Consider the following 20,256-nt stretch of genomic DNA (forward strand, 5'->3'; position numbering starts at 1 on the left):
CGATGGAGCGGAGCTCGATGGAGCGGAGCTCGATGGAGCGGAGCTCGATGGAGCGGAGCTGGATGGGGCAGAGCTCGATGGGGCAGAGCTCGATGGGGCAGAGCTCGATGGGGCAGAGCTCGATGGAGCTGAGCTTGGGGCCACAGAGCTGGATGGAGCAGAGCTGGATGGAGCAGAGCTCGATGGAACAGAGCTGGATGGAGCAGAGCTGGATGGAGCTGAGCTGGATGGAGCTGAGCTGGATGGAGCGGAGCTNGATGGAGCTGAGCTGGATGGAGCGGAGCTCGATGGACCGCAGTTGGTGGTGCCTGGAACAGTGGTGCCTGGGTAAGTAGTGCCAGAGACAGTCGATCCCGAGATAGTAGTGCCTGGGACAGTCACGCAAGATGAGGCTGGAGCAGAGCTAGATGGAGCGGAGCTGGAAGGTTTTGGCTTCGAGCTACATGTCTTGGAGGTTGATGGCTTTGGCTTCGAGCTACATGTCTTGGAGGTAGATGGCTTTGGCTTCGAGCTACATGTCTTGGAGGTAGATGGGGCTGGCTTCGAGCTCGATGGTGCAGGACTAGATGGGGCCGGTTGCGAACTGGATGGAGCGGAGCTGGAAGGAGCAGAGCTGGATGGAGCAGAGCTGGATGGAGCAGAGCTGGATGGAGCAGAGCTGGATGGAGCAGAGCTGGATGGAGCAGAGCTAGATGGTTTTGGCTTCGAGCTACATGTCTTGGAGGTAGATGAAGGTGGCTTCGAGCTCGATGGGGCAGAGCTCGATGGAGCCGGCTTAGAGCTGGATGGAGCAGAGCTTGAAGGTGGTGGACATGGACCGGGCGAGCAACTGGTGTAACCGGATATCGTAGTTGGGCCCACGGTCGTGCATGATTCACTAACAGTAGTTTGGCTGGTGGTAGGAGACGTAGACGATTTTGTTACAGCGCTGCTTGGCGATGGAGCAGAGGAAGAAGATTTCGCCGAAGTGCTGGAGATGGCTGAGCAGGTCCCACATTGGTAGTCCCAGTAAAATCCTGGCGCATCAGTCTGAGAGTGGCCCTGGTTGTCAGAGTTATTGCATCCAGTGATCAAATCGAAAGACTGGGGCCCGTTAACATCACATTTTCCATTGTAGTCGTACTGGATCTGAAAGTTGGGCATCCAAGATCTGCAGTTCTGGACATCATCTTGTCCGTAAACTCTGAACGTGGCATCGTAATCCGTTGGGTTGTCGACGAGCCGGACATTGTGCTGTCTGTCAAGTAGCTGGAAAGTGCCGCCATCAGGTCCGTTGATACCGATAATCTTCAGGTCATCGATGCAGCTCAAGCTGATCTGCTTTTGACCTTGGACATGAATGGTTATTTCGTAGATGTTATCCTTAACCCATTTAACTTGCTTCATGGAAATGTCGTAAGTCATTCTGCCTTGGTTTTTGGCAGCCCAAGTGAAATCCAAATTGGGACAGCCGTTGACAGGCTTATTACATTTCTTCTGCCCTTGAGATCCACCAGGGAACTGGCTGGGATTGGAACACCTTTTCTGCAAAGGGGAGGCATCCACTGAGTTTGCCAATGAGGCAGCAGCGGAAAGAACCCACAAGTAATGCATGATTTCTGAGACGCTTCCGTTGAAGATGTTTGGCTTTCTGGTTTAAGAAAGCAAAAAGGACCAGGGTATAGTCGTTTGAAGTGGTTTCGAAGAGGACCCTTTTATACAATTCTGCCAACTTTACAACCGGCCAAAGATGTCAAAGTCCGTTCAGGTAAAGAGTCATGTCATCACAACAGTGTGAGCTACCTAATGCAAAACATCCCGATGCAGAGGGAGACGTAATGTTTACGAATGGACTTTTCGTGTAGCAGAACTGTTTACGGCATTCTTCCTACCAGATTAAGAGTGTTTGAAGTGAACCTTCCTCATCTTTCTCCCTGTCGTCCTTAATCGCCCGGATCTGCACTTTTCTGTCCGAATTGCCCAGGACTCGATCTTCTTCGCCGCCGCCTGTGTGAAAATTCGTATCTGTATGAGCATTTGCCAGCACTGAACCTCAGGTTCAGCCGTATTGACCACCATCGATCGGATGTGGTGCGCTCTCAATTTGCGATGACGGTGAAACACGACTTCCATACCGTCGCCTTCTCTGATAACATTTCAGTATCCTCCCACTCCGTCCACCCTATGCTGCACGTTATATGCGTAGAATATGCAGAAGAACAATTTGAACGGAAAACACGCTGAGTCTTCAAAGCAGTACAGAACGTCGAGACTGACCGGGGAAAGAACGAAAAACGAACGCACCAGCATCGAGGCCCGCGAGTGAAATCTTTATTTCTGTGCGCACCCGGTTCTGATCCCATCGCACACCTGTTTCGGCTAAATTTTTCACACATTCATACTGTGCAGTGATTTTGGTACGGCTCAGCTTCAAGTGACGTCTGCTATTCCTGCATAGGCACCCTACGGCAGAACTAAACTTAGCACAATGGCTTAACGGGCCACTTACGTAAGAACCTTCTGCATTTGCCATTGTTCGATCGTCACGTTACTTTTTCATTGGGTTTTTTCTCGAGCTTCGAGACGCAAGAATTGACGGTTGATAAAAGTCGACGGTTTATCAGAGAAAACCCTGTGGAAGAAGCGTGTGAGGTGAACTCGAAACTAAACCGTTATATTACAACATCGCACAGAATATAGCATCATCGTAACGGCTTGAGTGCCTTCTGCATTTTCTTCTTTTCTTCAGGCTAGATCGGTCGCAACAGCTGGGTTGAAGCAAAAGAAAAAAAAAGCGGAATTTTGAGCGAAACACGATCCTGACGGACCTTAGTCTGGCTGGAATAAGGCTAGAGGACGGAAGCACCGTTCGTTCAGAAGATGCTTCGTGACCCATGTGACCCGTGTGACCGGTACAGAACAAAAGTAGTCGACAGCACTCAAAGCGGGGCGGGGGTAGGTACCAAAAAAATGGCGGAATGTTACGACAAGCACGTGCAGAACGAACGGTGCAGCGATTTTTTTTCAGGCAACGAGAATAATAGCTCAGAGCCGGAATGGAAGGAACATATGGACGCGAAGCATTTGAGGACCACGACGACCACGCGTCGTTTGTCAATTTTCGGAGCTTGTTTTTGTTTTGTTTACAACCTGCAAGCACTCCACACTTGAGCGCGGAATGCACAGAACCAACAGACTAATTCCCGGACCTGAAAGTAACGTCTAGAGCTCCGAAAGTGTCTATTTTGGTGTCATCTTTCTCGTAACTTGGGTTCCAATTCTTGTTCAAGAGCCGTCTTCCGTCGTATACCAATGCACTGGGCAATCCACAACACGCATGTATGGAATGCAAATCTCAGGTACCGAAAGGCGTAACCGCTGTCAACTTTACAATCCTTGCTTCTTCAGTTGAAACACTGGATAACCAGATCTTCAGAAGTAGTTGCCTCATAGTCCTTAATTAAACGAATTTAAAATTGTAGTCGTATCGAGCGAGGTCTATTTTACATACACTTACACATCTTCAAGTATCTTCTAACCGGTCTGATCTTTCAGTATCGCAAGCAGTCAACAATTGTGAGAGATTTGCAGGCTCCAAATTGGTCGGTACGAATCTTTCAATGACCGAAAATGCTGTAAATTTGGTTACGTGAAAATCGGCACCATTCTTCCGCACGATGACTTGCTTTTCTCACAGTGTATCCGCTATGACGCCCAACACGGCAGGACTCGAACTTGTGGTTCCTATCCACAATAGATTCCAGTCTCGCATACCTTTCGGTGGAGATGACTTTTTCTTGCAGTCGTCACACGCTCCATCCCATGCATGCGGAAGTCCGTTTGCTCTGCGGCACTCCCAGCTTCACAGGCACCATAGAGTCAGTCCTAAAACACCTACAAGGATAAGTCCAGCGGGTTTACTTTGCAAAAATGGGGGAATTAATGCAGAGATATTCCACGCGATGGAAATATCAGGAACCATCTTTAAAAGCCCAAGACTTACAGAAACGAAGATTGAATATGGACCGCTCCAGTGATAATGACTTTTGTCTTCGCTGTCTCAAAAATCATCAGTGATCGCTGTGTTTCTCTCTCTCTCTCTCATATCAATTAATCATGGAAAATTTCACAGCTCATCGCTTAGGTAAGCAACGGTGCTGTGTGCGAAAGATGCACGGAACGAAGGTTTTGAGCGAACACAGGACGAGAACCCGAACTTAAAGCATCCGTGCCGTATCCTTAAGAAACTGGATTGAAGTCCGATCTGGTTCAGGTTACGGTGCGAGAAACTAAATGCCGACACGATGGTACCATTGGGAGCTGAGGAACACAAGTGTTTGATCATGGCACCCCCAAGCACCTCCATTCTCTACCCAGAATAGTACATCCAGACAGAAATCGCGAGTTTATCCGAGGAGAATGACCCAACAAAACAACTAGTTCTTTCCAACAGATACCTTGAGATCATTCCGCCTTGGTGTTTCTTTCCTCTGAATGAGAAGGCCGTACCTTTTCACCATACCTGTAGTTCATCGAAATAGTCTATGCGACTCCCGTGATGCAATATGTGGCCTGCAACGTAATGCCGGATTTTGTCGTCTAGCCCTGGGTTCGCACACGAGACGACGCCAATGGTCCCGGTCGCGGCTTTGCAAAAAGAGCTCACGATTTCCTCCACATCGGGCTTGTATTTGTGCACCTGTATCTCTTGCGGCCACCAGTCCGCATATTCCTCGTTCAGCTGAGGTCTAGTAACGTAAACATGGATCTTTATATTTCTCTTCGCACCCTGCAAGCGCACTTTCTCACTGATCCTTGAAAATTCGTTCTGCATGGTTGCCAAAAAGGCTTCAGTTGGCACAATCCAGACAAAAGTGTAATTACCGGTTTCATCCATTTGGTCAGTAGCTTTGTTCAGGTAACTGAGCGGGCCTGGTAGTCCGGCACCGCTTGCGATCAACAGAGCGTTGTCGTAAGACGATAGTGAGGCCTCATGGCCGTATGGGCCCTCAATCGCAACCCTTAACGGGACTTTCGTACCATCTTGTGGCAAGGTCTCATACAGCTCCCGAGTAATCCCCCCCTTGGCCTTCACGATAACCTCCAAATTATCTTTACTTTTCATTAGCGTGAACGGATGCGACTGCCAGAACGAACTGCGGCCCAGAAAGTACAGAAATCCGTAGCATCCTGGAAAGAATTGAAATCGTGCGGACTCAACATGTGGCACGGTGATTTGGAAAAGCTCCTCCTGAACTGATATGCAGCGAGCGTAGGCGTTTCTGTAACCGCCAAAATTGAAAAAAAGACGCCAGAGTCGAATTGCCCGATCCCAAGCCCAAAATGCAACGGCTAGATATATCCATCCTAGCCATCCAAAAGTGGCACAATGTTTTAAGCATCCCGCTATGAAGACCAAGGCCATTATGATATGGACTGTCAGGAAAATCTCATATTGTTTGGCCTTAATTGAGTGAATCGAATGGAATATCAGTGCAGTGGCCGCCACTGTTGCCCAAGTTCCCCATCGCCAGTACTCGTAGTTGAAGAAGAAATACCAAAACGACATTCTTTCTCGAACCACCACAAACATCGTCCATAGCATCGAATGCGTAAAAGCGTAAAGTGTCATGGTACGTGCTGCCCACTTGTGAAAGAATATGAAACTGGAATATGGCACACCTGTGAGATTTAGAAGCGGATTATTTCTTCCTGCAAGAAGAATCGTCAGAGGAACTAAACCAAACGCTAGCCCACCACACCGATTGGCAACGCACCGTACCAGAAAGTAAAACTTGGTGTCCATGTTCGAACTTACCACTGGGAAATTGTAAAGTGCGATTACTGCGTTAATTGATAGGAAAACCGCTAGGGCTACAGCATCGCCTCTTGTGGGGAGCAACACTTTGTAAAAAGGAAAAGGTCGACTCTCGGTATGGTGCGTTGTACCGAAAATTGCTGGGACCAGAAGCTTGGACCTTACAGCACGTACAAATCTTGTGTTGCAAGAAGTGTAGCGAGCCCAAATCGCAAATAACACCAGAACTACAACACTACCATTGATCACCAGGTTGAAATTAAAAGCGGCACTCAGGTTGTAGAATGTGTAGTGGTAGTAGTTGTAAGTCGCAAAAATGTCGTCTTGAGACAATAACACTGGCGCTGAGTGAACTTTCTCGCCCACGTTGTGCGAGTCTCGCAAAAACTGCGTCCCGTTGCTCCAAATGTCCCAAATTTGGCTTTCCGAGAAATTCGTACCTGCCACGCCGTTACAATTACTTCTGTAGGTATTCAACCGGTCGACAAGACTTGTTGATTCGTTTTCTGTCAGTGACACATAACAATGCATGGCTGTCTGCATGAACGGCATATAACTGCCACAAGCCGTTGCATAGAAAGAAGCTTCTGGATCCTCTTCATGCGCCCAGTCCAAACGGCTTGTTTCCGAAATGCAAGCCAAGAGAGCTTGTAATGACTGCGAGATCGGATTAGTATGGAACGCTAGTCCTATAGCTCTCCATGTACTACTCATGGCCTTTCAACGCAAATTACACAATCTAACAGGCTGCTCATGCGCTCTAGGACAACAGCCTATACGGTCCATATATACAAACTGCAAATTTAAATAAAAGAAGAGAGCAAGACAGCTTGCCGCCTTACGCCAGTGGTATGGTGCTTTTATGTTTGTCGTGTCACAGTACGAACTTCATCAACAATTGCACCCGGTTAAATTATAAGTGTATGATTAATGAATGACATGTTATGATACTTAAACATAAATAGGCGTAAGGGATTTTCCGCTACGTGTTTTTTGGTTTATATCAATGACGGACAATAAAACATTTTAGCACAAGGCGATTACAGTGTGGTCGTCCATATCGCTAACCCGTTAACTACTCAAGTATATGGAAATGTCGTTGTTGAAATCTGCTTTAGTGTAGGAATAAATAAAATTTAACTAAGAATACAGTACAAGTTTTCTCGCAAAATTTATGATAGTAGAGAAAGCGGCTGGGTGACACAGGACCTTTAACGTGTGTTATCCATGAGGCTCGCGTGTATATCGGTTAATTTTGGGTTTTTGGGTGTGAATTTTCAAAAAAGGAAAAATATCGTGTAGTGTGTCGTCTTAGTCTAAACTTTCCAGGTCGTGTGTATTGGTAGTTGTGTGTATTTTTAAACGTTAAGATCATCGCATTGTGGTGATAAGTTTGGGAGTTGTAATGCCGGGAGGAAAGGGGATGGAAAAGAGATCCTGAGACCAGATTTTTCCTTTATTCTTTTATCGTCTCAGGGAAGGTATTGTGGTGGTGGAAAGCGTCGCTTACAATTGGTCCGCGTAAGGCAAGTTGCTCACGTCACCCACGGCAGCATAGCTGAATTTGCCAAGCTTGAAGTCCTTGACCTTGTCTAGGGAAACTTGTTGGACAAAAGGCTCGGTCTCGTTTTTCAAAGCCAAACGCAACGCAGTGGCGTCCTTGGCAACAGAGATGTCATGGGACTTCTTCAACGACGAAACAACTTTTTGGATGTTGTTGGAGACGGCAGTAGCGTCAGCGCCCGACACATAGAGGGAAAACAAGCCGGCGTTCGAGAAAGAGTCGAACTTCACTTTGGAGATCAATGGCGATAGATCCGACAAAGCAGACGACAAGTAGGTGGCCAAGACCTCGTAGGTAGCGAAATCGGCCTTGGCGACTGGAACGGCAATGGCAGCGACAGAGTCGCCTTCGCTGGATCTCAGACGGGTCTCACCAGTGTAGGTCTTAGGCGTGGCTTCCTTGGCCAATGAAGTGCCCTGGGGCAACGACGCAAATAAGGAGTCGTTGACGAAACGCTTGAGGTCGGCCTCATTGACACCCTGGCCGGAAATTTCGATGTTGTCGCGGGTGTACACCTTGTCAGCGTACGCTTTGATGTCGTCAAGCGTCACTTTCTGCACGCCGTCGTAAAGCACAGCGTTGCCGAGGTCATTACGGAACGTAGCGCTGTACAACAAGTTTTCGGAGATCTTGATAGGATTGGCTTCAACCTGAGCCAAATCGTATTTGGCAGCTGGAAGCACGGATTCTGGCAGCTCGTGGGGTCTGAAAGACGTCTTGTACACCACGTCACCCAAAGCAGAGACGTAATATGGCAGATCTTCCTTCAAAAACGTAGCCTTCAAAGTGATGAACTCACGGTCCACATTAGACCCAAAACGGCCTCCTAGAAGCTCCGATTCACGCACCAAACGCAATGCGGACTTGTTGCCGGTGTTGTGGAAGTTGAACCTCGACAGCAGATGTGCCACACCGTCTTTTGTTGCGTAACGAGAGCCACCGTGGACTCTGACAGCCAAAGTGGACACTTTGCTAGCGCTGTCTTTGGCAGAAATGTGGTATTGTCTAGCGGCGGCCAGCATTCTCATTCTGGAACCAATCATAGCGTTTGAACCTGCGTTTTAATAAGAATTTGAAGTTGAACAAACACAAACGTCAATGCCAGCAAAAACAACGATTCGAGAGAGATCTCTAAGAAACGATTTCAATCCTTATACTCACGCTTGCAGTTTCCAGAGTTCGATGGGACAATTTCGATATATAAAATCTTTCAGTATAGAGAGAAGCTTGATGAAATAATTAGGTAGGATAGAGGAAATAAAGCGATATGATTGGCGGAGAATTTCGATGAGCAATAACGGACAGAGAAGTGATGAAGTTGGGATATGATGAGTTTCAGTGTGAAAACCGAATTTCAGAGATTTTACAGAGTGTATTTTGAGGTTTTGAAGCGGATTTTTGATGTTTGTCTTGCATGACTGTGGGTGTGGGGCAAAAATCTGAGAAGATGGATAATAAGCCGATGAGGATAGAGTCTTGAACAGACGGGCATTCTTCGTGACTTTTCCATCACATTTGGATGTCCAAGTACAGTGTCGGAGAGTCGGGTCTCTCTTGAGAAGGAACCGAGCGATATAAGCATATCATTTACAACGAGTGTGTCATGTATGAAGCTTTCCTCTGTTAAGCGCATTTGGTCGTTATTAAGTGGATAACGTATTGCGAGTGGGGACAGTCCTTGATTCAAATCAGACTTCATCGGTTTTATTTTTTCGTAGGCAAAACGTCGCTCGCGCAGAAGTTGAAAGACTTGGCCAAACGTCCTAGAGGGTGAACTAACACTGTAAACTACACTGGAAAAATACACACAACATTACAGATCTTCTATACTCGATCATAGACTTGCTAAAAGTGTATATGACAGGAAATTACTATATCTAGAGTGCTCTCACGTGATTATTCTATAAAAGTGTTAGCGGTGCGGAGAGAGAGAGAGAGAGAGAGAGAGAGAGAGAGAGAGAGAGAGAGAGAGAGAGAACGTGCATTACGCCATCAACATCCTTTTCGCTGGGCCAAATACCAACCCTATACTTCTGAGCCACGATCCAAGTTCCCTTGACCGTTATCAGCCGGGCGTTGATGATTTGTATAATTGCGTTCAACAAAGGATCTCGATGGCAATATAGAGAGCTTCTTCGCAAGATGTACAGCACTAGCTTCTTCCTAACTTAAAACACGGTTTTTCATAGTTCGAAGTCCACCTCATTTCCATTTTTACCTGCAACACCAAAATTGTAGACATAACTAAGAATTGTCTTAACTCAGTCCTTTAAAAAATCTTAAAGGCCTACTTAATCAACTAAAAAGTCCTAATAAAACCTCTTAGCAATGCTTTCAAATGCTTGACCATTCTCAATGTTTTATCTTAACTTCGACACCAGTTGGCAATGTGGTGCCACGAAGGAATAAAGTGATCTGAAAATTTTGGTAGATACTTCAGATGCTTAAGCTCATCGCATAACTCTCGACAGATCAGTACACACTTGCAGAAGCTCCTTGAAACATTTATGGCTACCAATTCAACAACTCCAGAACTACCGAATGATACTGAACATCTATCGGGATCTGTAGCGTCATTGGAGGCCCGGGGTGCTAATCCTGAAAGGTTTCTCTATAAAGAGCTTTGCCGCACACATTTAGGAGAAAGAGCTTCTGCAATCATAGAACTTCTGGTTTCCAAAGGCCGTATGTCTGCCAGAGAATTGTGCGATCGGTCAGAGATGGATCTCAAAAGTGTCAAACGCATTTTGGTCTCATTGGTACAACTCCGTTGTGTGCAATATTGCAACGAAATTCATGCAGCATCAAACCGTTCTACGATATACTACTACTACTGCGAAGATGGGATGCTTTTGATGCTGTATGCCGGTGAAATCGTGGAAACAGTAAAAGAAGTTTTCAAGTCTGATCTGGCTTCGCAAATTGTGCAGAATGTTTTGGCTTTAGGATCATTAACCGTAAAAGCATATTTAAGTGCTGGTCTTTCAAGCGACTCACCAGCTCAAGTTTCTGCATTTTTCGTTAAATTGTGTGATGCTGGATTTTTGACTCCATTGACAGTAACTGACTACGCTACCACGAGAGACTTATGGGCTCGACTTTATGCTAAACAATACAATGCAATCCCCAAAACCTCTACGTTGTCGGACCTCAAGAAAAGAACAGAGGCCAAGCAAAAAGCAAAGGAACAATTCAACAAACTTCTTTGCCCACCAGATACATCAGCGCTCTTTCAAACGGATCCAGAAACTTCCATGAGAAAAGTCGTTGAATCTATACCGTTGGCACTAAACTTAAAAACCTACTTAAAAGTGAGAAGATCTAAACAATTGGTTCAATTATCTGCTGCAAGAGTAGGTGCCATACCCTCTGCTATCTACAAGATAGTCCTTCAGGTAACGGAACGACATGCACCAGACGTTATCGATCCGTTGACCAAAACCGGGCTTCTTCAAGATGCTGACGAGCAAGCAGCTATACGTGAAGATTTCATCTTTGCTGAGGAGAAGACACAAGGGACAAACATCAGCGCTACTGATATTGCCAGGCTTCTTCCCGATACGCTAGACCTGCGTGGAACTATCGTTTCTCAGATGAAAAGACCACGTTCTAACGGTAACGACTCGCAGCCTACGAAGAGGGTCAAGACCGAAGACGGTTTTGTAATCCCATCTTTACCTGCAAACCCAGGAGATGATGCCGAATTAGACAACGATGCCGCCCTGGATTTTGATGAAAACGATGACGATCCCCATTCTGTGATGTTAGTCAACGCTCATTTAAAACTACTCTCTACATCTGCTGTGCCTTTTCTCCATGAGTCTCAGCCGGGTCAGTATTTCGTACCATACTCAAAACTACTGCCGTTGCTAAAGTCCTGTGTCTACGAAACATTAATAAGCTACACTCTAGGAGCATCGGCCGCTCGAATACTGCGTTGCATATGTGATAATAAATTAGCATCTGAGAAGGTTATCAATGCAACCGCCCTCATGAAGGAAAAAGACATTAGATCTGTGATCGCTATTTTGATAAAATATAGCGCAGTGGAAATTCAAGAAGTGCCACGAACTGCTGATAGAGCCGCGTCCAGGTCAGTTTTCCTCTTCCGTAATAACGAAAAGCATGCCTACGAGTTCATGCTCAAAAACCTAACCTGGAACATCGCTAACCTGTACCACAAAATAGAAGATCTCAAAAATGAGAACTCAACGCTGCTGAAAAAAGCAAATCGTGATGACGTCAAGGGAAAGGAAGTTGAACTACTACTACCCAGCGAGCTTAATCAACTGAAAATGGTCAATGAACGTGAGCTAAATGGTCTTACCAGATGTTCAAGACTTCTTTCTCTATGGGAAGTGTTCAAGTTTTTCTGATATAGAACGTCCTAAATAGATTGTAACACGTTATTTCTCAAAAGCAACTCGCGAGCTTGGATATAGCCTTTGTATTCCAAGGACAAAGGAATAAGCCTCTTTGAATTTTTGAAACATTGCCTAAGGCACAATAGTAATCGCTCATATTTTGGGCACTCACCTTGTTTTGCCCATCTGAAGAAACACGCAGTCTGACCTTTTTGTCCAACGTTTGCCAAGAGTTCGGGTCATTAGGGAACAAAAATGCTGTTCTCTGCCATATAGCCATCGTTTGTGTATCCCCACGTACCCGTTCTTCCACTTTACTGATTAGGAAAGGAATGTCGCGGTGCCTGTCAAGGACGATTGACTCCAGAGGTAGGCTTTTTAGTTCAGATAGAATCATGCGCATGTCTTCTACCCTTCCTTCTAAAATTGACATTGCAGAAATAGTTAAAGTCACTACCAGATCTTGTCCGTGCTCGCTGACATAGTCCACAAGCTCTTTGAAAGCGACATCACGGGTCTCCTCGGAGTCAATACTGTAAAGTACCTTCGAAATCATTATAACAAGATCTTTAGATTCACTGGATTTCGCTAAAATGCTTTTGAACTGTTCCACAGCCTGATCGAAGGCGTCCGAAAAGAGATAAGCCAGTCCCATAACAGCATGATTCGAAATGACCGATTTTTTGGCTCTTTCGTTGTCATATTCACTTAGAATACCCTGGGCTAAATCCGCACTCTCAAGCGCAGAATCAAACATTTGGGATCCCAGATATACACGAGCCATCTGCGATTTGATCACAGCAAAGTTGAAAAGCTCCGAGTCATCTTGAAGTTTCTCGAAACGTCTCTCCAAGATATCAAGCAAGCGGTCTGAAAGAGCTCGAGCAGCTTCAAAATGATGCAGCCTCTCAAATGCCAATATAGCGCACTGTAGAGCGAATTTGTCGACTGGATTCTTTTTCAAGTATTCATCCAAACCATATGCAACCGCGCTCAGATCCTGAGTTGCCCCAACGTCTCTCGCGTCGTCTCCGTTTCCAATTCGCATGTTGAGAACACTTTTCGCGTAAAGAATTTGAGCCGCACTTGACTTGCCATTTGAGAGTACGAATGAGTGGGCAAAAAGCCTGCTGGTTTCTTCTGTAAAACCGCTCTTTTCAGATACTAGAGCAAGGCCGAGCCATGGTGTAGAATCCTGAGGGGCAATGCTCTGTGATTTCATAAGAACGTCTTTTGCAAAGGCGACGTCATTATACTTCAACGCCAAAACAGCCATGCCGAACCAAACGCTCGTATCCCTTGGTCCCAACGCAGCTGCTTTGATAAAGCAATGTTGAGCTACTCGGTAATTCAGGTCTATGGAAGCGATGCCAAATCCTATCCATGCTTCAGCGGTGTTCGATTGAAACTCAATAGACTTTTTGAAGCTTACAATAGCGGCGTCTCTGTATGTGCTTGATTTCAAGATAACAAAAGCCACCAATTCTACTACTCCTAAGTTGTACCATAGAGAAGCACGCACTGTCCGTGAAAGTCTTTCGTAATCATTGGAGGCCAATGAATATTTGACCGATAAAATCAAAAATTTTGCAGCGATCACCACATTGTCTTGCTCGAGATCAGAAAGAAGCGAAGCGTAAATGACGCCATCGATTGAATCGATTTCTTTGGTGTTTTTGGGTTCGAGACTATCAAATATGTTGACCAGGCTTTCCAAGGGTAACCTATGGATCTGAGACTGTACTGAGCAAAATAATTTCAAAGCCTTAGACAAGACCATCCACACGGCTTGACTGCCGGAAGAAATTTGTAGAATAATGGTCTCAACATGTTGCACAACTTCGGCAGCAGCGGCTATTGATTGAATGAGGTAACCTTGTAAATGTAAAACTCTTGCATGCTCAATCAGGATTTCAACTAATGTGACTTGATAGTGCTCCTCAGTTGGGTGGGTTTTTGTGAGCACTCGAAGTACCTCCAAGCTTTCTTCATATTGTCCCATTTTGGACGACGCGAGGGCTTTGAAATATAAAGCATGCGGGTTGCCAGGTTCTACCTCAAGAGCTTTGTCGAACACCTTTAGTGAAGCTTCGACCCTGCCACAAGAGTGATAAGCCTGTCCAAGGCCAATCCAGGACTCCAGATCTGAAGAGTCGACACGTAAAGCAGACTGAAACCACTCAATTGAGTCTGCGTCAGATTGTTTTTCAAGGCACGCAATACCAAGAACACGGTACGGCCAATTAACATTCTGCAGAGCTCTCTTAGACTTTTCCGCCTGGACAACTCGTTCCGCGATCAATGCCGCCGACGACCAGTTCGATAAGCTGCAGTACTGCTCGCACATGTATTTTCCAGCAGTAAGATCGCTAGGATCCAGTTCAAAGGCCTTAAAATAGCACTTGAACGCTCTTGTTGGGTCCTCGTAATATTGGGAGTAGAGATCACCAAGAGTAGAGTAACCAGGGGCAAAAGTGTCGCTCACTTTGATTGACTGGACCAATTGCTTGAAGGCAAGTTTTACATCTTGAGAGGCTGGGTCTCTGTCCGTGCTATTATCTTTGTCGATGAGAGCTTTTGCTATTCTCCAGTGATTCAAAGATCTGAATTTAAGAGCTTTCAAGTCCGTACCCTCAAAATTGTTCAAAATATGCTTAAACTTCTCGATTGCGATATCTTGGTTGCCCAGATTGAGTTCGCTCCATCCGAGTTCGGAGAGAACTTCATAGTTATCAGGATAGCGCTCAGACACATCCTTCAGGAGATCGTAGGATTCCTTCCAGTCACGTCTTTCTATGGCTATCAGCCCTTTACCCATTTTAGCATTGACGTTGTCAGCGTCTTCTGAAAGTACCTTTTCGAATAACGCAAGTGCCGTCGGATGGTTCTTGGGAGCCTCGAAGTATGTATAAGTAGTCGCCAAATCCAGCGTTAATTCCTTCTTAGAATTGCTCAAGTGAGCGCCCAAACCTTTAACACTTTGCGCACATAGGATTGTACCGGCTTTGACATACTGTAAAGCGTGTTCATACTCATGCATGGATAAGTAGTAATGCGAAACTACACGATGAGCCAAAATGCTTTGTTGGGTTTTCTTGATGTTTTCTGTGAGCGAGAGTAAGACCTCATCCTCAGATAGTCCTGAAGACGGATCTTCTAGCCCTGGATCAACCAGTTGTTCAAGCCTTTGTTTTTCAGATTCGTCCACTTCATCGTCAATCAAATCCATTACAACATTCGATGAGGAGGACCCATTGGTGTTTTCTTCCTGAAACGTCTTTGCATAAAAGTCTTTAGAGTTGTAAATGGACAGGTCTGAAGATACCCAAGCGTACAGTACTGCTGCCAATGGCTCGCGAGGGAACTTTTTCATGAACCTAGAAATTATGTTGATATCCATACCATTAAGATCCGAATAGTCTTGCCATTCAAAGTAAAGCTGCCATGCCAGTAAAAACTCGTGATCCACAATAACCATATCTTCCACCATTCCCTTAACTTTGGAGAAAAATAGAGATTTCATGTTTGCTGGCATTGACTTTAATACCTTCAGTCTATATTCCAACCACTTGGCTTCGTTGCTGCGTCGTTGTTCATCATCATCCGTAACGTTAATTAGTTGCTGGTAAAGGTCGTCCACCTCTGAGTCCTTGTAGACTTCCCATGCGATAGAGTTAACTTTCAAATCGTAATCTGGCTGATTGGCGCTAATTTTCAATCGCTCTCGACTTACCAGCTTCGAAACTTTTTGCTGCTCTGTAGACCTGACTATATTGAGCAGTCCTTGTAGTGCATCGCTGGGCGAAATCAAGTAGCGGGACAATAGCTCAGCTGTTGGAGTTCCCGGCCGCATATGACGCAAGTACGACTCCTGAGAGTCTCTATAATAGTTTTTGAAATTTCGAATGTCACTTATAAGGTCTGTCAATGGCAGCTGTTGGTGCAAAAGAAGCTCGGCGTACTTCCCACACAGGTTAAAGTACTCGTCGAATGATACAACCGTTGGAGCAATGTTGCTTAGCTTGAAAAGTACAAAAAGACCCTTCCAAGCCAGCACATTGTCTGGATCTAGATCAATTGCGGTTAAATAGTGAGCTTTCGATTCTTCGAGTTCATCGATGCAGGAAAGAGCTTTACCCAAAAAAACGTGGGCGAAATAACAGTTTTTATCGATTTTCAGAGCCTCTTTAGCGCTTTCAATGCAGTATTCGTAGTCTTGACTATCCAAGTAGCTCTTGGCGTCCTTGAGATGCTGTTTTAAGCTCGCCATGGGGAAGATTCAGGTATCTTTTAGCTCCTGGTCTGGTATTTCTTTCACTTGTCAAGCTAGTGTGAGCTCGGTAGCCAATTCAGTTAATGTCATATTAGCAGATCTAGATCACGTGACTATTAATTAACCAAAGTTTACCAGTAGGTACTACATATTAAGGACGGGAACCACGATATCGATATTGTTTCTAGCTGGTATCATCCTGTAGTGAATATAAAGTTCTCTTTGAAAAGCCTTTTGCGATAGTCTGGTGGATTTTTTGAGACATAAATAATTGTGTCAATATAGTACAGAGTGATATTGGTATCATGGATAAGAAAGATCGGACAATTGATCAGACCTCTGTAGATTGCTAGGTCTTTACGTATACAAATCGCAGTATTTACTCTCGAAGGGACCCCAGAAATCGATTACAGCTCGAAATCAATGTTCTCATACTGTCAACATTAAAAGACTGCAATACATACACTTCCGCCTAAACCAATACTGCAAAAGAACTATCCAAATAAATTTCCCACAAATGCTTCATGAACATCAAACAAATACACTCAAGTAAGTGAAGCATCTTCGTTTAAAGCTTCCAAGAACGATAAACAGACCGCGTCACTGGCGTGAAAAATGATATAAAGTCGGATCTGAATACTGTGTGTTTAGATATATGTGCCATATGTACACATCACCAGTTCTCGATGAGTAGTCCAGTCTCTAGACGCTAGCCACATATCAAGATGGAACGCAGTGAGTCTGCGTCCTTTTCTCAATTTTCCAATGACCAAATTCAGAAAATAAGAGATGTGTTTCAATTCATAGACGACGGTGGTGACGGTAAGATTTCCAAATCTGATTTGCTCAAAACGTATGCAAACCTTGGGAAAAATGGCATGGAGTCGCAGGTTGAGGAGATGCTGGCTAGTGAGAAAGTGACAGAATTGAGTTTCCCGGAGTTTCTGACACTAATTGGTGGGAAATTAACGGAATTCCCCGATGAGCAAGAAATGGCAGACGCTTTGCGGGCGTTCGATCGCGATGGGACCAATGAACTCAATGCTGATGTAATTGATTTGAGACAAAACTTGAGAGACGCCGGGTTTGAAAATACTGCGGTCCTCGAAGCAATCTTGAAGCAGTTTTCCACCGCTCAGCTATCCGGAGAACGAATTTTTAAAGGCAGGAAATTTCTCGATACCGTGGAATGAAACGGATGGCATGAAGAAGAAGACAAGAGGAGCAGAAACTGAGGAAATTGACGGCCGCTGGTGTCACTCGTCGAAATAGTATGAGTTTTCTGCTGGTCAGTGATTCCCCATTCCATTAAAGACAGCACCCCGGTTCTCTATAGTTCCTGCTTTCACAGTCTTGATTCAATGCAATATTCAAAGACTTGCGTCCGCTAGGTCCCACAAGACTCAACCTGGTCTGCTTTGTCTCATTCTGGCTTGCCAATTAAGATTCGTCTCAACTTTAAGTTTCCACCGCCTGGAGTTCGGGCGTCGAATTTCTTCCACAGCTGATCTGTATGCATTATCATTTTTTTATGTGTTTATTTAGGCTCCTTTTCGATATTGTACATGGCGAGCTAAGCTTCAACGTATATTCTTTTTTGTTACAACCTCACATGCGCGTTGTCTATCCAGTTTCCGCTCACAGGTCGACAATGAGTTCCTCCACACTCCAGTCCTCGAAAGAACCGTCTGGAAGGTATCTCCTTATGACCAAAGGTATTTTCTTCTCTGCCAGTTCTTTCATCGCGATTCTCAACGGGTCTGTCTCACCTTCGAGATCAACGAATACTGGGGCGTTCATCGAGATTTGCAATGCCCTGGTACCCAAAATACGAGCTCTTTCGTATTTCGTCATGTATGGAGTTGTGGTTCTTTCGTCTTTGGGAATGGCCTTTTCTCTCAGTGTTCTTCTTCTGTTGCTTTCTTGCTGCTGCTGGAAGTCATCGGCATTCAATCCTCCTGCAATGATGGTTTTCCCATTTTCGTCCTTTGTCTCGCCATCTTTGAATGCCTCTGGTGCATCGTAAACTTCGGCATCCGAAAAGTGATCGTTGTCGAAGTCCTCAAAGTGTTCTGGTCCGTCGTTGAACCTGTAAAGAATAACATATTCAGGTTAATAAAATGAAACAATTAAGGCCTTTGAACGAGCTCTGAAAGCCCCGAAACAATTCCTGAGAATTTACTCACGAATTCCAATCAACGGTCAACATACGCTTCCTCGTAATCTGACATTTCGAACGCAGTCTTTAGGACTTGTCGAGGTTTGTCGATTTCGATGCCGATCGATTCTTTAATGTTCAATATTGAAAAGTTTTTTCAACTGGCATCGAGTAGAGTATTGAGTAGAGAAAAATATTGACCAGAAGATCGCCTAGCTGGCACGATGTTTTGCCAAGAAAAATCGAGATTTCACCAAAAGCGAAGCTGACTTAAATCAACTTTGATTCAATAGGTTCGGTTTGGTATTGAGTTTCAACATTTGTGAGAGTGTTTTAGTAATCGATGCCCTTTGCGAAACCTGTAATGAGGTCCACTCGGTGTCTATAGAATTAAAGACATTCCGGTCCAGTTAAGCGAGAAAAGTAACTGGTTCCGAATGCTCAAGCTGTAAGTTATACGTGAGCATTAGTTAGCTGCCGCAGAAAGGCTTTCTATCTCTATTTTTGATCGATATCTACCTGATGATCTAGTCGTTTTTCTAGTTGCTGTTTCGTGGAAAATTCATGATATACAGCTGACATCTCATCTCATCTCATCTCGATAAAGCTAGCTCATCGCTGGAAGACAAGCTGAGAACAACGAAGACTGCGGGGGCATTAGCTTGTCATGAAAGATAGCCAAGATCCGTATGCCGGTGATCTCCCGTTTGGCGAAATAGCAACCCAAACGCCGATTCTGACGGCCAAAACACTGGAAGAAAATGAAGAAGTTATCACTTCCAAAGTGAATGACCGGAAAGCCGACTTGGATGCCGATTTGGGCTCTGAATCGGGCTTCAGCACGTCTTCAAGTGCTAGTAGGCCCAAAACGTGGATATGCGAATATGAGGGCTGCAACAAGGCCTTTTCAAGACCATCACAGCTAACGGAACATCAAGAAACTGTTCACAGGGGAATAAAGGCTTTTCGATGTCCCCACTGCGACCAAAGCTTTAGTCGCAAGTCTCATTTAGAAAGACATCTTTTTTCACACTCGGAGGAAAAACCGTATCACTGTTCTGTGTGCAACAAGGGGGTCACTACTAAGCAACAACTACGCAGACATGAAATTACTCACACCAAATCCTTCAAATGTCCCTACGATAACTGCGATGAAAGTTTTCACAAACACCCACAACTTAGGTCTCACATTCTATCAGCACATCTGCAAAAACTGACTTGTGAACACTGCGGTAAAAAGTTTCAGCGTCCTTACCGGCTTAAAGCGCATTTAAATAAACATCATAATCCTGACGCCGTGTTCAAATATCAGTGCACCCACAGTTCGTGTTTACAATCCTTCAAGACGTGGACTGCATTGCAACAACACATAAAGGAGCACCATCCAAAGCTTTCATGCCCAATATGTAACAGGGCCTGTGTCGGGGAATCAGGTCTGGCCATGCACATGAAGATACACGACACGACAACGGTCATAAAAAATTGGAAATGCGAGCGCTGCCCAGATTTATTTTTTGCCAAGAAAACGGATTTAGTTGCGCATTACATGGAATTCCATAGAGAGCTGGTCTCGGATTTGCTGGCAAACGAAGAGACATGCAGTAAACCGCACGATACCAAACAGCCGATTCCAGAATTCACTAAACCAAAACGACGCTCAAAGTCAGGAGCACATCCTCAGGAATCTGAACTGGAGTCTATACAAACCGAGGTGACTTTACGCAAGTATTTGGAGACAGGAAATTCTACAATCTCATTGCTGCATCATTCCGCTGGCAGGAAGCTACAGTGCTCTTATCCGAAATGTTATAGAACATTCAAGACTCAGGAAAGGTACGATTTACACATTCAGAAACACAAGATTCATGAGCTGAAGCTTAAAATTCTACAGGGACGAGAATCTGAAATAATACCAACGGATGCAGACATGGCTCAATCAGCAGGGGAAGAACATAGTTAAACTGGCCATATACGCCATACGTTAATGAGTATGTACAGAAATCTCGGATCAGATTATTAAAAAAAAAAAACGAAACGATGATAAGTAGTGTATCATAAGATCATGTTTAGTAAATAATTGGTTGTTTCACTCAAGCGCCA

The 20,256-nt window shown here is 44.9% G+C and overlaps 7 protein-coding genes and 1 pseudogene across 8 annotated transcripts; 3 read left to right on the forward strand and 5 right to left on the reverse strand.

Moving 5' to 3' along the window:
• LALA0_S13e00100g lies at positions 1-1,593 on the reverse strand (annotated as a pseudogene). The gene is given in 2 exon segments: positions 1-255; positions 259-1,593. Coding segments are annotated over 2 exon segments (1,590 nt in total).
• Positions 1,594-4,492: 2,899 nt separating this feature from the next.
• On the reverse strand, positions 4,493-6,511 carry LALA0_S13e00122g (LALA0S13e00122g1_1; the record flags this gene model as incomplete). Its single annotated transcript, XM_022772188.1, has 1 exon — positions 4,493-6,511. The coding sequence occupies one exon, from the start codon at positions 6,509-6,511 to the stop codon at positions 4,493-4,495; it is 2,019 nt and encodes a 672-aa protein (XP_022630866.1).
• Positions 6,512-7,303: 792 nt separating this feature from the next.
• On the reverse strand, positions 7,304-8,404 carry QCR2 (LALA0S13e00144g1_1; the record flags this gene model as incomplete). The annotated part of the gene is made up of 1 exon (XM_022772199.1): positions 7,304-8,404. The coding sequence occupies one exon, from the start codon at positions 8,402-8,404 to the stop codon at positions 7,304-7,306; it is 1,101 nt and encodes a 366-aa protein (XP_022630867.1).
• Positions 8,405-9,868: 1,464 nt separating this feature from the next.
• Positions 9,869-11,737, forward strand: RPC82 (LALA0S13e00166g1_1; the record flags this gene model as incomplete). Its single annotated transcript, XM_022772210.1, has 1 exon — positions 9,869-11,737. One exon carries the CDS (start codon positions 9,869-9,871, stop codon positions 11,735-11,737), a length of 1,869 nt encoding a protein of 622 aa, XP_022630868.1.
• Positions 11,738-11,774: 37 nt separating this feature from the next.
• SKI3 (LALA0S13e00188g1_1) lies at positions 11,775-15,995 on the reverse strand (the record flags this gene model as incomplete). Its single annotated transcript, XM_022772221.1, has 1 exon — positions 11,775-15,995. The coding sequence occupies one exon, from the start codon at positions 15,993-15,995 to the stop codon at positions 11,775-11,777; it is 4,221 nt and encodes a 1,406-aa protein (XP_022630869.1).
• A 728-nt stretch (positions 15,996-16,723) lies between these two features.
• MLC2 (LALA0S13e00210g1_1) lies at positions 16,724-17,191 on the forward strand (the record flags this gene model as incomplete). The annotated part of the gene is made up of 1 exon (XM_022772232.1): positions 16,724-17,191. One exon carries the CDS (start codon positions 16,724-16,726, stop codon positions 17,189-17,191), a length of 468 nt encoding a protein of 155 aa, XP_022630870.1.
• A 445-nt stretch (positions 17,192-17,636) lies between these two features.
• Positions 17,637-18,229, reverse strand: RPO26 (LALA0S13e00232g1_1; the record flags this gene model as incomplete). The annotated part of the gene is made up of 2 exons (XM_022772243.1): positions 17,637-18,087; positions 18,210-18,229. 2 exons carry the CDS (start codon positions 18,227-18,229, stop codon positions 17,637-17,639), a joined length of 471 nt encoding a protein of 156 aa, XP_022630871.1.
• Positions 18,230-18,823: 594 nt separating this feature from the next.
• PZF1 (LALA0S13e00254g1_1) lies at positions 18,824-20,116 on the forward strand (the record flags this gene model as incomplete). Its single annotated transcript, XM_022772254.1, has 1 exon — positions 18,824-20,116. The coding sequence occupies one exon, from the start codon at positions 18,824-18,826 to the stop codon at positions 20,114-20,116; it is 1,293 nt and encodes a 430-aa protein (XP_022630872.1).
• Between the last annotated feature and the right edge of the window lie 140 nt (positions 20,117-20,256).

Source organism: Lachancea lanzarotensis, scaffold LALA0S13, assembly GCF_000938715.1.
Source record: "Lachancea lanzarotensis genome assembly LALA0, scaffold LALA0S13, whole genome shotgun sequence".
In the NCBI taxonomy this organism is placed as follows: domain Eukaryota; kingdom Fungi; phylum Ascomycota; class Saccharomycetes; order Saccharomycetales; family Saccharomycetaceae; genus Lachancea; species Lachancea lanzarotensis.